The sequence below is a fragment of the Equus quagga genome, chromosome 2, assembly GCF_021613505.1.
Source record: "Equus quagga isolate Etosha38 chromosome 2, UCLA_HA_Equagga_1.0, whole genome shotgun sequence".
Classification (NCBI taxonomy): Eukaryota; Metazoa; Chordata; class Mammalia; order Perissodactyla; family Equidae; genus Equus; species Equus quagga.
Window position 1 is genome coordinate 41,610,277 of NC_060268.1, and position 16,681 is coordinate 41,626,957.

At 43.0% G+C, this 16,681-nt stretch overlaps 1 protein-coding gene across 1 annotated transcript in view; it reads left to right on the forward strand.

The window, feature by feature from the left end:
- The first annotated feature begins 3,540 nt into the window (after positions 1–3,540).
- SORD (sorbitol dehydrogenase) overlaps positions 3,541–16,681 on the forward strand; it is a 43,318-nt gene continuing 30,177 nt past the window's right edge. Inside the window, exon 1 of the mRNA XM_046654637.1 lies at positions 3,541–3,847. Within this exon, the coding sequence (XP_046510593.1) occupies positions 3,785–3,847 (63 nt within the window). The 5' untranslated portion in view covers positions 3,541–3,784. The remainder of the gene's footprint in view (positions 3,848–16,681) is intronic.

The window sequence follows — 16,681 nt, forward strand, 5'->3', positions numbered from 1 at the left end:
TCCCTCCATAGGAATCCATGTGTGTGGTTCCTTCAGCCTGGATCACACTCTCTCTCCTTCACCTCACTGCTGTGACTACACAAGTCTTTCAAGTACAGCTTATACATCGCTTCCTTGGGGCAATCTTCCCTTGTTTCAAACTAGATTGAGTTCCTCTGTTACACACTTTCATGGTATCCTTACCTTTTTCTTTATAGCCCTTACTATTATTATGGATAAGTCATTACTTTTGTGATTATCTATTTAATGGTTTCCCCTCCCTAAAGTGGGGTTTGTGTCTCTCATGTTCATTGTCTCCCCAACACCTTGTACCTGACACATCATAGATACTTATTACATATTTGCTGAATCAATGGATGAATGACCCCAAACTAATATAGCTCCTGCTCCCATCTTCACACCAAAACTCTTTTCCATGATCACCAATGACCTTCTTGTTGCTAAATCCACTAGACACTTTTTGGTTTCTGTCTTGACTTCTCATCAGTATTCAACAGCTCCCCGCTTCCTTCTTAAGATACTGGCTTTTCCTATTGTAGCTTCACTTACTCTCAGGATCCTTTGCTGGTCCCTCTTCCTTTTCCTGGTCCCTCCATGTTGAAGCTCAAAGCTTATACCTGAGTTGCCTCTTTTTTCATTTTATACTCTCTCCCTAGATTATCTCATTTTCTCTTACTGCTTTAAAGACGGTCTATATACCAATGATTTCTAAATTTAATCTAGACTTTTCCAGCCTAGACTTTTCTAGATCCTTCTATCAAACATGCCCTTATATCCCTTGGTCATTTCACCTGTATGTCTCACAGGCATCTCAAACTTGGCCTGTCCAAAATTACCTGCCTGATCTTTCCCCAAAATCTGCTCCTCCTCCCTCAGTGTTGCCCCTATCAGAGAACAGCATCTCGTCCATCCAGTTAATCATGTTAGAAATCTGGGAGTCAACATTTCTACTACCTTGTCCTCAACTCCTATGAGCCAAGCTCTCACCAAGTTCTGCAGAATCTACCTACCTCCAAAATAAATCTTGGATCTATCCACTTCACTCCATCTCCACTTCTACCATTTATCCAAGCCCAAGTTGACCATCCTCAACTGGCATGTAGCAGTTACTTTTAACTGGTCCCCTTGCTTCTACTCTTCCATGCCAGCAGCACTGCTGCCACTACCACCAAGCGCCTTTCTCCCCTGGATAGTTCTAGACTAAAATTCCTCCTCTCTGAATGCCTTTTCCTAACCCTTCTTAACTCTTTCTTGAGATTTGTTAATGGCAGGTATGTTACCAGTTCCTTAGGGAAGTCCATTAATCTCATCCATCGGATATGGATTTTACTAGTTTAACTCTCCTTGATAACCTTATTTCCAAAGTCTGCAGGAAACCTCATGGTTTTTTTGCGGTTTTTTTTTTTTTGGTTGTTGTTGTTTATTTTTTCTTTGGTTGTAAGTAACCAGGTTTGAGTAATTCAATAGTTGATGATCAAATGGAGAAATCTGGAAATCAGGATTTTATAACACATCTGACCTTCGGAACACTAAGGCCCCGTGGCACATTGATTTTTCTTGTTAGTACACTGTGTAATCCAGATCTGAAGTGACCCAGTATCTGATAGGGTGATAAGATGTTCCCTGGGCAAAAGTCTCCCTTCTTCTAGATACGTGACCCCAGAAGATATGCATCTTGGGATTTAGTTTTTAAATTCCAAATAGGTTTACACAGCAGAAATTTATCAACAACTTGTTGAAGTTGTGTTCAGTGGAGAGAGTGCCTCAAAGTGCTGTGCTGTTTGGGAAAGTTAGGCGGAGGCCCCGAGAAGCTGTGCCAAGCAGGCCACCAGTCCAGGCAAAGCCAGCATTTTATCCCTTATTCAGTAAAATGCCTAGAAAACTGTTCCTCACCACTGTGAATGCCGGTCTCTGTTAAGAAATGATGTAAAAATGTCACAAGTTGTTTAAATGCTATAATGACAACTTGATTTTTATTTTAAAAGTATCAATTTCTTAAGACTCCTTATCAACTCACCCTTTTAGCTTTTCCACAAAGGGTCCTAGTTATAGACTATATTTCTAAATTTTCCTCCTGCCCTTCTAAATGTCTTTGCCCCCAGCCAACAACCTTCAAGAGGGTTTCAAAGTGTCATTGCTCAGGAGAAAACAAATACCACTTCAAGTGTGGCCATTGTGTCATTATTTTAGTGAGTTTTGCTTTGGTTCTGGTGTTCTGTTTTCTTGATTTAAAACTCAAGAAATGTCTATTTCAAGTAGCCCCAGCTCTTAGGCATTCCTGAGGCTTTCTCCATCTTCAGCTTCACCCATTGGAAAGACATGCTGGGAGACTGTGAGGAAACCCCACAAGACAAGGAGGGGAAGCTGAGTTTTAAATTCAGGTGCATGAGTGAAGGCAGGTGACCCCTGGTTAGTCATCTCTTCAAGGCTTGCCTGAGAGCTGAGTGCAGGAGCTGCCGCGGAACCAGCCAAGCACGACCAAACCTTGTGGGAAGTGTCTCAAAGCAAAAAACGTGACTGACTCTGTAAGTCCCCACAAAATCCATCCCATTGCCTTGTTATCCCTTGTAACACCCCTACCCTACACACACACACACACACACACACACACACACATATTTCCCTTTTTGTCATTATTGGCCTTCCAGAGCTTGATCCATGTTCATCATCAGATATTTTTTTGAGCTCCCACACTGAACAGAACACTTTACTAGGTTCTGTTTAAGAAATGAGGTTTTGCCTTCAGTGGGCTTCCAGTGCATTTGGGGAAGGGATGATTAACAGGGAGAGTACAGGCTGTATCCCATATACGGGGCATGCAGTAAATGCCACACGGAGACATCTTCAAGGGCTTGGGGCGCTGGCGATATTCTTCTGGAGGAGGTGGGATGATCCGGCAGCGTCTAGGGTAGGAGGAGCGGCTGTAGGGAATAAAATCCTGAGCACTGTTCTAAAAGGAGAGGGCTTTTTGGTCTTAGGCTTGTCCAGAGAGCAGCTCTCTCCCATTACAGTAAAACTTCACTGTTTCTCAGAGGGGAGAACGGCTTGAAGGAAGAATTTAGGCAGAAATCCTGCTTCTATTATAAGAAGCAGAGCTGGTTAAGAGAAAGGGGCTCACTGATTCCATTTCACAGCTTCTTTACACTGATGCATCAGGCCCATGGAATGATGCACCAATTCATTCACTCACTCCTACTTACGCCAGGCACTTTGATGGATGCTGGGGACACGGGGCCAACATGGACGCTGCATCAGTGTAGCACCTGTTCCTCAAAGTGTAGATCTTGCCCCACCTGCAGCTTCAGCATTCGCAATGCTAATAATACAGACCCTCAGGCCTCCCCTCAGATCTAGACTTATCAGAGTCTCAGTGCTGGTCCTGAGTATCTGCCCCACATTGCTCAACCCCACTTATCTGCATCTAAACAACACTGGTCGGGTGGCTATTGCGTCCGCAGGCTACCTTCAGGGCAGCTGTTTGCTTGAATGTGAGGCGGGCGGCAGAAGAGGTGTGTTATAGATGGAGGCAGCGGATCGGTTTCGCCCTTTGCAGCCCCCTTCCCAGCCCATACCAGCTGGGGCTGAGGGGAAAGCAGGGCCGCCCCGCCCCTCCCGCTAGCCCCGCCCCGGCTGTCAGGGACGAGAAAGCCCCGCCCCCGGTCAGGCGCGCGCAGCCTGGGCCGAGCACTGCCTCCTGGCCCTTGCACCCGACCCTCCGCCTGCCGCCTCCAGAACCACCACGCGTCTTGCAGACTGCGGCTTCGGCCTGGGAGGAGAGAGCGACATGGCGGCGGCCAAGTCTGAGAACCTCTCCGTGGTGGTGCACGGACCCGGGGACCTGCGCCTGGTAAAACGGGAAGGGGAGTGGGGAGCCTAGCCCCAGCCTGCCCCACTCGCCTCCGAGCCCCTCCACAGCCGCAGCTCGCCTATTCCAGCCCGGGGCCGGCCCGGCACCAAGCGCTGCCTGGCCGCCCGGATCCGTGCTGGTTACCGTGCTGGGGGAGGGGGCGGTCGGCTGTTGGTGCTCAGGTGCAAAGAGGAAGCTTCTTGTCGCGTGCCTCCCGGAACTTAGCCTGTGGCTGGCACGTGGCTGGAGTCCAGGAAGGTTGCAAAATGATTGAAGTCTTCCCCCTCCTTTGCCAGCTGCACATTCATGGTTCAGCCTCTTGTCATTGCACTTTTCAGAAGAGATTCTAGGGAGGCTTCCTGATTTTAGGGCATGCCCCAAACTTCTTCTCTGGGCAGACAGTACAGGGCAGAAAGGGGGACCAGAGGGACGTTTAAAAGCTGTGGAACTTGTATTCAGTCTCTTTTGCTTGGGGCTATTGAAAACCTCCCTTGCAGGATTATTATGATCACAAGAGTACCCAGCACTTAATAGGTACTCAGAAAGTGCCAGCATCGTTCTCCTTTCCTTCCAGCACAGGGCCTCCGACTCCAGGACTCCGTGTGTGCCCTGTGCCTGTACCAGACATCTGGATCTTGATAGTCTCCATGTCTCTAAAGCTCCTTTCCTCCCTATCTCCTGTAGTCCACATCTGGTTTCCTTTTTGATCCTGCTCCCCTGTCCCTTTAAGAACATTATGTATAGGTCCCCTCCTACCCCAGACCCTACCTCTGCTCCTTGGCTGGTGGGGCCAAAGGTCAGAGAGCTGCAGAGTCAGCCCTGTGGTCAGGCCAGGGCTCCTTTGACAAAGTCCATCTCAGATGGGCCTGGGATGGCAGTGGGTATGTGGGAAGGATGCCAGTCATCTCTGCTGCTCCCCAGCACCTCCGTTCCCCTCAAAGAGAACATATGCCAGGATCTAGATCGGAGAGACTCAGAAGATTATCCAGATCTGCAGTTCTTGACTATTTGAGACTCTGTGGTCTCTCTCCCCAAAGAATATGAATAGACTGAGTTTGGCAGCTATTTCAGAGAGTTTGTGGACTTCCTTTAAGCCCCTCCATAGATCCTCTGGAGGTGTGTGGACCTCAAATTAAGAACCCCTGCCCTGAGCTGAATCTGCATTTCCTCAGTTGAGGGAAGTGCCATCCCCAAGGTGTCAGGCTGGATTAGTTAACAGAGCCCAGACAAGATCTCAGAGGTTCCGACTCCTATTCCAGTGCTCTCACCACTCACCTTTGAGCCTTTACCCAAGGTCCTGAATTAAAGTGACACTGTTAGTGTTTTTTGCTACAAACAGTAGATGGTATTATGAGGAAGGGAAAGTGGTCCAGCTCTACACAGCTTACAGAGTGATTTCAAACTCGGTCCTTCATTCCACAAACGTTTTCCAGATGAGAGGGTGCCTGCCAAGTACTCTAGGCTGGCAGACAGATGCAGTAAACAATTACCACAGAGTGTGAGCGGTTTAATGGAGGTGCGGGGAGTAAAGACCCCACAGGGAAGAGGCCCTAGAGGAGATGGATGCCACTTGAGCTGGTTCTCAGAGAGTAAGTAGAAGTCATTCAGGCAAATGGAAGAGCAAGTGCAAAGATAAGTGAAATGTGAGATAACAGGTCCTGTTCAGTGGCCCTGCAAAGAGTGTGATGTCCTGAAAACATGAGTGGTGAAGCTGGAGAGGTGGACACGGCCTGCTTCTCCATCTGCTCAGGGCCTGCTTTAAGGGCATGTCCCTAAGAAGTAGCAGAACTAGAGTTACAACCCCAGGTCCTACTTTGCCTTAATTCCTAAACCCTAGCTCTCCCACCTCTCAGCCAGACTAGTGTTTGTCCTGGCTCCGTAGAACAAAGCCTTGAAGATTGGAGGGGGCAGGGAGCTCACCTTAAAATTGCTCTTGTCAGCTTAGACTGGCTTAGGGGTTGGGTTGGGGTAGGCATATCCTAAAGGCTCTAGAAAATGTGATAGGCTAGAGAATGTAGCCTGTGGTTGTAGGATTGGTTCACTAACTGGGTAAAAGTGTTCCAGGCAGATTCAGGAAGACTTCAGGTCTGTTTGAGAGTGGGAGGTGGTGGGGTCACTTACTAGACAAAGGAGAGTATATTAAAATGATGAGGTCAGGTTTGAATTTAAGATGTCTCTGGGACAGGATGTCAAGTTGTCTGAGAAATTACCTTGGTTCTGGGCTCTAGAGTGCAGGGATGGTTTCTGGGCTGGAGATGTAGATTCAGGAGTCATTTGCTTCTCTACTGAGCAGTACTGCACCTCCTCCCCAGGGGGTTTGGAATGTGTAAGGGAGGGTTGGTTGTCACAATGACTGAGGGGTGGACTTCACTCCGTTTACAGTACTGTCTTGCACAACAAAAGACAGTCATGCACCATGTAACAACATTTCAGTGACGGATCATATATACGACAGTTGTTCTATAAGATTAGCACCGTATAGCCTAGGTGTGTAGTAGGCTATACCATCTAGGTTTGTGTAAGTGCGTGCTCTGATGTTCGCATAATGACAAAAGTGCATGATGATGCATTTCTCAGAATGTATCCCTGTTGTTAAGTGACACATGACTGTATTGTCCTGCCCAAAGTAGCATCCCGGTAGGAAATGGTGGATGGAGAGCTTACCTAGTGTGAGCGGGACATGTAGAGTAAAAAGGCAAGAAGTGGAGGACATTTCCTGGAGACAGCGCCAGCACTGAAGGGGAAGGAGCAGAAAGCTGGCGGCCCAGGAGAGTGACTGGGGATGCCTGTGCTGCTTCAGAGATACCTGCAACCCAACATAGACCCTTCTGGGCCCTCGCCACTGCCTCCTGAGCACATTCATCTCCCAGCACCTCCATAGGGACACCTCCCCCCCCCCCCCCCAGTAAGGTATGTCTGCCCCTCCTCCCCCTTCCTTAAGGTGAATAGGCTAAGTGGTTTGGAGTTGGGGTCGGTGGTACTAGTTGTAAACGAGAGAGAGCAACAGGGAAGAACAGTCCTGGGCCAGCTTTGAAGGGGAACACAGGCTCTCCTCCCTGTGGGAGAATCAAAACGAAATCCAAGATTTCCCGGGTACAGCAGGATGTGGCCATTTGGGCCTACCAGGGACAGGGGCTGCTGATAAAAGTGGTTCTTGCCTCAGGAACTCACATGAAGGGAGTTGTCTGGGGAAAGGCCCATTCCTAAAATCTGAAGCAGGATTCAGAAGGTTCTGAAGCAGAAAGCAAGGGCTTAACCCTTCTCAGTGCTGCCTTCCTGCTTCAGTTAAGACCAGGAGCCAGCTAGTGTCCCCGGCTCTGGTTCTATGGGAAAATGCTACCAGAGCATTTGAAATTCGTCTCCCACTTGCCAGGAAGGAAAGCTAACATCCAGCCTTCCTCCTGCCCACGGAAAAGGCAGGATTCCCTTTCCTTTCTGGATGCTATAGCTACAGGGAAGGAAAAATTAAACCTCTTCCCTAGTAGGTGGCTAGTAGGCCACAGCAAGGGAGGAGTGAGCCCTGGCAGCTCCAGGGCTTCAGGCCTGTATACACACACACATGCACATATCTATATTCAAAGACTGGTGGTTTTCTTTTATAATGAGGAAAACAGAACCAAAAGACCTGAGACTTAAGGACTTTCACTTTCCCCCCTGTGTTTTAAATAGAGAATGTATGGATTTGAAGGGAGCAAGGGGAGAGGTCACCAAGCTGATGCATAAAGAGGCAAACAGCCTGTCAGCAGTGTCAGCTCACTGAGGTCCTCTTTAAATGGGAACAGTAATAAGGTCACGAGCCAGGTTGGGGCCCGGAGTGGAGTTTAGTCTCAGCTCTACTGCTTCTAGTTGTAGAACTTGCCGAATTACTTTCCGCTTTAATTTCCTCTCTGTATAATGGGGATGATAGTAGTACTCACCTTTGGGTTGTGTGAGGTTTAGATGGGGTGGTGCATGTAAAAGGCCCAGCACAGCTAGTGGTATGTGCCAAGCATGGAGTTAGGCAGAAGGCTAGGGCCCATGAGAACTGGACACTGAAACCATCTCAGCATAAGAAGAGATAAAGACCAACACCTTCAAACATATGGACAAGTCTTTTAAAATTTTTTTCTTTTTTGTGTTATGTGGACAGTTCTTAACCAAATTATTATAATATGGGCCCAGGCAATAATCTCGTATTCAATGGTATTTACCAATGTAATTACTTTATGCCTCTTTGGTCAGTCTTGAGAAATCCAGATGTTGCTTTTAATTGAGTGTTGACCAAGTGTGAGGTAGACCCTGATAGACTTAAACAAAAAGAAGCATATTCAGGATTTTTTAGTATTGCAGCCCAGGAACACAGATTCAAGAAGGGAGACGGAAGGTTTTATAGTCGTGGCTAACAAAAGCAAAGAAAAAAAAGGGAAAGGAATATCTTTTAACAAATTCCAGATGCAAGGTAGTCATGAGGTGAAAGGTAGTCATGGGGTGAGGATCGGTTGAAACAAGCCATTAAAACTTAGGGAGGAAGATGCCCTTGATAGGAATGAGGTCTCTGTCCCAATAATCTTATCTTCATTGAGAAGACTTGGAGATTCATTTCAGGCATCTAATGAGTTCAGGAGTTCATCCTGAAGGAGGAGTTTATTCCTCTCCTCTTCATGTCTGCCTGGCTCCATTTTAGTGCCTTAACACAAGAGACTCCATCTTTTTTCAATTACACATCTTCCCCTTTTGGTCAAAATCTACCAGTATGGTAGCCTTGATGATCAATTTTTGTTAGTCCCTCATATAGCCAGGTAGGTGGCACCTGCCTTGGATCCCTCTAGTCCCTCGGTGGGGGGAAATAGGAATGAGGTTATACAGGCAGTCTCTTATTTGTTGTTAGGCAAGGCCACATTTGAGCAACAAGGCAGACACGATGAAGGAAGGTCAAATTCATGAGGATGTGTCTATACATCGATGAGAGCATCTTGAAGAGACGTGGAGTTGGGGAATGAAGTCTGTGTATTGTCTCTAGTCATCGTAAGACCATCACTTTAGCCTGAATGCTGGTTTTGCAATATTGAATAAAGAAAACAGTGGTTAGTTTAAATATTATGATCCATACAAAAATTCCAAGGAGTAATAGTATTAGGAGTTGTAATCTGGACCGCAGAAATATGCTAATACCTATAGGAAGCCAACTAAATAAAAACTGCATGAGTCCATCTGACTTTGAGGAAAAGGGAGATTAACAGCAGTTGTTTATTTAGGGTGAACCCTTTCTTGCATCCAAGGGAAACCTAGAGTGTAGTGTCCTAACCACCCAGGTGGAAGCCAGGGCCAATGGTTTGCCCCACATACCCAACAGTTAGATTTATTTTTGTGTATAGTGAGGAAATGAACCCATTGTAAGAAGATATTGCTATCAGAGGCCCATTCAGATGTGGATTTAGAAAAACAAACACAGCATCAGAAAAATCTTAAATGACATTTGAGCAATATGACAATGGTAATATTGAAATAGTCACAGAAGTAGCTATACAGGCATGGCCTGAGGTCTTGGGACAGCTATCTGCCTCAGATGTTGGCAGCTTCTCTTCCTAGTCAATTTGATTTGGAGGTTTCCAGTGTTTGTACAGGACCAGATATCAAGTGGAACCTTCTTTAGCTATGAGACGTGTCTCCAAGGTTAAATGCCTTCTAGTTCTGCAGCAATGTCAGTGGTTAGGAGCTCTTGGAAAGGTGCTTTCCATTGGGGCTTGAGGGCTGTCTTCTGATGATGATGATGCTTCCAGAATACCGAGTTACCAGGGCCTAGACTGTGACCAACAGGATCCTGTAGATTGGAATCCAGGAAAACTTCTTTATCCTGCTTGTGATAGGCTTGATTATAAGACATTAGAGACTTACAATAGCTGGTCATACCAGTGTAAGACAACAAGGGATCAGCAGAAGGTTATATACCAACAGACGCTGATCTGCCAGTGACCTTCCCACGTGGGGTCAGTTCATGTTTTCCAAAGAGGGCACTGCAAGTCATCGGCGAGACCAAAGGCAATACCTTAGGCTAGGTATATAAAAAAACCCTCAAAGGCAATTAAAGATGTTGGACTGGAATCCATCATCTACAAAGATGTAACACAATTTTTCTGTCCACAATTACCCTCATTTTTTACCAAAGATAATCACAGTAAAACTAATTTGTTTGTATTAAAAACTTGGTCTGATTATTTATCTAAATGAAAATAAGAATACTCACTTAGAGTTTCTGAATTCTGGAGGGATCAGGTAGGAAGAAAAAGTAGATGATTCATCTTTGTTCACAAAGATAAATCTTACCAAATTGTTGACAGCTTAAAAGAAAAGATTTCTTTAAATCCAGTTCACTTTTATGATCTGAAAGTTCATCAGAAACCTGTATTCTGAAGTGTCCTTTCCATGAATCTCTTTGAAGAAACATATTTGCAAAAGCATTAGAGTAAAACAATAAGTGTCTATAAATGACAGAAGACTTAAAATGGCATAAAGATCTGATGACAATGCAGTTGACAAGGAAATTTAGTTATTTCTATAACACACTTAAGATAATGACTAGAATTATACCAGGACATATCAGATTTTTAGGAATTTATAAAATTTTTAGAACACTTACATTAATACCATTTACCCACACAATATAATCTAAAAGGTTTATCATCATTTATTTGACAATGCTTTCCATGCAATTTAATATACCAGGTAAACCTAAGTAGTTTAATATCACCCTCTTTATAGGAAGAGAGAACAAATTCTTTGAGAAGTCCCAAGGACCCAATGGAAATTCTCAAAGTTACTTTCTGGTCAAAAGAAAGACTTTACTTAGGATTTGAATTTGGGGGAAGTTTGGCAGAAACATCAAAAGGTTTTAAAACACTTGATCAAAGAGGATCATAGGTCACTGTGAAACAATGCTTAGTTATCCATTTAACCAAAGTGACAACAGAAGATGTTAAGGCAAACATAGAGTTAAACAGTTAAAAAACCCTCAGCTCTCTTAATAGAGACCTCAGCTTTTTGAATATAGGAAATTATTTTGACAAAACATAGAATCCTTGCCTTTTAGGTAGACTTTACTCAAAGATGAAGAAAAATCTTTCATAATCTTTTTATCGAGCAGATTAAAAGTCCAAGAAAACTATCCTTTTAAGAGAGAGAAAACCAAATTCTAATTTTACACCAGCTTACTTTTTAATATTAAAACTCATTTACTTAATTAAATTCATTTCAATTTTAGCCAACTTGACCATGCACAAAACTCTTTCCTCAGGGTTCTTCTTCTATAAACCTTATATAACTTTCTTTTTGACATTCAGAATTTGTCCCATGCCTTTCCTTCTTCCTACTACTTTAGGAGAATTTACTTTCTTTACAAAACAAACAAAAATATCTCCATTCCTTACACCTTCTTTACTGAAAACATACATCTTACTTTGCTTGTATACAGAGATGTTTTCCTTATTCTTTTACATTATCATCCTGTAGATTGGCAGACTTACATATACTGTCTAGAGCATGTGCTTTCTCATAGGAAATCTGTCAGAGTGGCACAAAACATGATTATTAATAGACTCAAATTTTTTTTAGTTTCTCTGAATAAAAAGCCAAACGTAGATTAATCTATCTTTAGTAATTAATGTCTAATATTTTATCTTATATGGAAATGACCTAGATACTCAAAAAATTTCTATCATTTAACTTAATTTAGCAAAACTACAACGTTTCAAGTTATCAAAAGGTTTTAAAGTTATTTTTAAGTACATATGCCATAACACATAATTATTGTTAAAAAGTTCACCCAAAAACTTTTATTTAACTTGCATCTATTCAGTTTACCTGTTCCCAATAATTATGTTTAGATTGCCTACAAAAACTTCATGAGATATTAGACAAAATCAGCTATAAGTCTAAGTTATTATTTTTGTTGACATATTTTGTAACAGAGATGACATGAGCTTTTTTTCACTAATAAACCCAGGAAGAATGAAGGCTGCATGTTTGCATCATATCCAATGCTGATAACTCTGAAAATATGCTTATTTCAATCAAGCCAACAAACTTAAATAAGCTTTCATTTACCAAAGGTTATTTTATATCTATAACTTGAAAAACATTTGGGTTAGTTTCTATTACATTTAGAAATAATTTATATAAGCACTTCTTTAAGTCAATTAAATAGAGCTCTTTTAGAAATTGTACCATCCGTAGGTAGAAAAATATCACATATATGTAATACACATATATAGATGTACATAGATACATAGACAGATGCAAGCAGAGACCTTAAATAGCTTTCATTAAATTTTTGCTATGAATCAGGTACAGAACTCACTAATTTATAGTAGAATAGTTGGATCCAAACTGTATTTCTGGCAGATAAAATAAACTAAATTATCTGCTTAGGAATTGGTGATGGTCTGGATTTCAGTTCCCAGAAAGGTTATAAGTTTTTTGATATAAATAGGGGAGGTTTGTGGGATTGGTGAAAAGGAATGGGTGGAATCTGAAACGTCTCTAGAACTTCATTTCCAGTTTTGTGAATGTTTATAAGATAAGGACAGTTGCTCTCAATTCCTCAGAAATTGGGTTGTAACTTAAATGACATCATAGGTTGATCTGCCTGTCCCACTACATCATCCCTAATTTACTTCTTTCCCTCTGGGTACATAGTCTTATTTTAACTTAGGGAAGAAGGCCTATATAAAAAAAGTTCCTATCAGGCTCTGAATATCATCTTCCACTTTGCCCAAATTTCTGATCATAAGTTGCTAAATCCTTTCAAATACCTTGTCAGGTTTCAGCCAGGACAAACAGTAAATATCTATGACAGTATTAAACAACTCCATTAATTTTTTTTTTATTATTGTTAAGGAAGATTAGCCCTGAGCTAAAATCTGTTGCCAATCCTCCTCTTTTTTTGCATGAGGAAGATTAGCCCTGACCTAACATCTATGCCAGTCTTCCTCCACTTTATACATGGGTTGCCACCACAGCATGGCTGACGAGTGGTGTAGATCTGCGCCTGGGATCTGAACCCATGAACCCAGGCCACCAAAGTGGAGTACGCCTAATTTAACCATTATGCCACAGGGCCAGCCGTCCATTAATTTTTAATTTTAGTTTCCCCTTGACCGTTTACGGGAATAATGTAGCAGTTTTTCAGAAAATCTCTCAGAGTCTTGTTAACTCTGGGAAGGGCTCATACTGGGCCCTTCTTTGAAGGTAGATTTTAGGGGTGTCTGTAAAGCCATAGTTTAACAGACTTTTATATAGTCTTTTCTTTTACGTACCTCTTATAACTTGGTTTTTCATTAGCTTTTTGCAACAAAACGTTCAGTATTTTAGAATTTTGGAGGCTTTGCTTTTAACTGCAGTTCTTAAATGACCTAATCTAATTGGAATGTTCCTTCTAATGGCCAATGTAATTCCCCTGAGGTGGCGGCAGTTTGATAGGACCCTACCACAAATGGGGTTCAACTCACATTTCTGTCGAGCCATATCTGACTGCAAATAGGGTACAACCCGCATTTCTGTCTGACCATATTTTGGAGCTCCCAGTTTGACAAAAATTCACGAGAGGAAAGACTGTAGTTCTTAAATATAAAATCAGCTGGAGTTCCTGAGGGAGGTTGATCATTTATGGTTGTTCTAGAACAATTGTCCCCCATAATTTAGAGTGGCCTGTTCTTGGATCACTGAGGCAGGAGGTTATGTGTTTTGGGTCAAGTCTGCGCTGCTTGTGAGGACCGCTTCCTAAAGTGTCACCAATGGGCTGTTGGTCTCTCTTTTATGTCTTGGAAAATCCTGGACACCAGGTGGTGTCAGGTTGCTCAAGGTCCTAGCGTGACCAGTCCTTTATGTGTACCTCCCAGACGAGCTAATGGAGTTCCTTCTGACCTAGGAAGGGGGTATGATCTTTGCTTGTGAGGCCCTGTGAGATGGCTGCACGTCACAGACAGTGCTGATACTTCCACTAGGTTTCTAGTCACCTAGAAACACCCTAGACCCTAGAAAGGGGTCAGAAGGACCAATGTCTCTTATCTTCAGAGTCAGAGGACCCTCATTGGGTGATAGGAGAAGCTAAGGGTTCTGCATTGGTTATGAAGAACAGCAGAATTTCTCATTGTAAGAGACTGTGGCCACTTGAATAAAACGAAAAACTAATAGAGCTACAATAATATTCACCAAGAAGAGTCCTTAAACCCGAATCCTCCAGCTGGCTAAGAGGAGGATGGACTCTTCCCTTCCAAAACAGTGAGGGCAGAAAAGAAATCCTTGAACCAAACCTCCTGCCTGAAGCAGAGGCAGAATCTTCCTTCTAAAATGGAAGATAGAGCTGACTATAACCAGAAATGCCTGAATAAAGATCAGTTTGATCTAAACCTCAACCTTAAAAAATTGGGAGTTTTGGATCCAGGAGGATTCACCACCGGATCTCCGGGCTTGCCGGTGGAGTTGTCAGAGCTCAGTGGTCTCTTGGAAGTACCTTCTGGGGGTCCACGGAGGCACCAGGGTTTCGGGGTGCTCGCTGTGGATCCTGCTGGCTTTGGCAAGAAATGTCGACCAATTGAGGTGGATTCTGATAGACAAACAAAAAGTTTATTTGGGCTTTGTTAGGACTGCAGCCTGGGAACACAGATTCAAGTAGCACTTTCCAGCCAGTGAAGGGAGAGGAAAGCTTTTATAGTCGTGGCTAACAAAAGCAAAGAAAAAAAGGGAAAGGAATGTCTTTTAACAAATTCCATATGCAAGATAGTCGTGGGCTGAGGGTCGGCTGAAACAAACCATTAAAATTTAGGGATGTAGAAAATGACCTTGATAGGAATGAGGTCTCTATCCCGATCAACTTATCTTCATTGAGAAGACTTGCAAATTCATTTCAGGCATCTAGTGAGTTCAAGAGTTCATCCTGAAGGAGGAATTGGTTCCTCTGCTCTGCATGTCTGCCTGCTCCATTTTGGTGCCTTAACATGAGAGCCTCTATCTTTCAATTCCACATGGGAATTGAATTCTGTCTTTGAATTACTAGTTCATGAAGTTGAGATATAAAACAGTCAAATTAGCTTTTCTCCAGAGAAGCTATTTTTGGGGGGTGGCTTTGGTTTTTTTCATGCTCTAGGTTTCACTTGAATGGTAAAAAAAAAAAAAAAATGGAGTTAACATGTTGAATGCCTACGACTTTCCAGGCATGTGTTGGGTGCTGTAATACGTGCTTCACAAACTATCGGAGATGAAGAACCAATTTTATTTTTATTTCCAGCTGGCCACAGACCAATAGGTGTTGCTGCATTTGGATGTTGCAACAATGTCAAAATGCTGTAAACATTTCTAAATGCTCTTGTCAATTTCTATACATGTTGCATCACATATCAGTAACAGTCCATCAAGCATCCTGAGTACACTTGATCTCCCTTTTTTTCCTGACAGCCAGCTCTACCAGATTTCAGGCAGGAGGATCTGGATGGGGAGAAGATCAAGAACTGCACAGCCCCCAGTTCCAGGGAGCTGAACACTGTGGAGGGGGTGTAGTCAGATTTTTGTTTTATGATATAGGGGAGGAAAAATAATTTTCCCTTTACCTTCTAGGTTCGTGGCTGAGACCCCTAGTTAAAAAAAAAAGGCAGATTAATAGAGAAAATCAAACAAGTTTAATAATATGTATACCTCCTGTATACATGAGACATACTCAGGAAAACAGGGCAACTCCCCCAAATGGCCCAAGCCACCAACCTTAAATACCATCTCCAGCTAAAGACAAAAGAAGGGCCAGCCCTGGTGGCCTAGTGGTTAAGTGCAGTGCACCCTGCTTCAGCAGCCCAAGTTCAGTTTGCAGGTGCAGACCTACACCACTCGTCTGTCATTGGCCGTGCTGTGGCAGTGGCTCACATACACAAAGAGGAAGATTGGCAATGGATGTTAGCTCAGGGGAATCTTCCACAGTGAAAAGAAAAGGAAAAAAAAGAAAAAAGAAGATGTTGGGAGGGATGGGGGATCAGCTATGGAAGGTTACCAGGAAAAGCACAGTAAACAAGGGTAAGGTTGTTATGCAAATTTAAGTCAGTGCCTTCTCCATGGATTAGAGTTTCTAGAGATTTAGTCATCCTTCTCTTCCTGGGGAGAGGGAGACCCTTACAAATAAAGATTTCCCTTATAAATGTAAATGTCTCTTACAAAAGGGTAACTTCTACTCAGCTTTCAGAGCTTTTCCTATGTCTGCTCTTTCTTAAAAATAATCAGCCTAAAGTAATCCTTATGCCAAAGAGATATATTTCAGGGTAATAAATTCTGCTCCCCTTCGATGATTAGCTGTATGAGGAAAGAACAAGTTAAAAGGTAAATAGTCATTTTAGAATGATGGGTTGACGTCGAATTATAAAAGGCAGAGAAAATAATGTGTCAACATCAAGTTAAAACATTTGTAAGGGCCCCATGAAGGTATTTCTTGATTTTTTGCTCTTTGAGGAAATGTATTCTACCTTAGGTCAAAAGAATTGCTTTGAATCGGTAATAATCTTTTTAAAAGTAAGATAATTCTTTATCTGTAATACGACACATTCAAAATATCCCCTCCTTGCATATATACATTCCTGTTAAGATTTTTGGGTGAGGACGAGGAGATGCATAATGAGGGGGGCATGAACATCAGCGGCCCAAGTGGTTCTGCCATCACAGCTCTTTCCCTTGTTAGTTTTGCCACCAGCTGACAGAGCCAGCTGCTTCTAGATGATCCAATTAAAGGGCCCTGATAGGATTTAAGGAGCACCTGAATTAAACTGGGAGATTACTCTGAGGGAGGAAACTGGGCTCTTTAACCCTTTAATGCCTGAGCTAGAC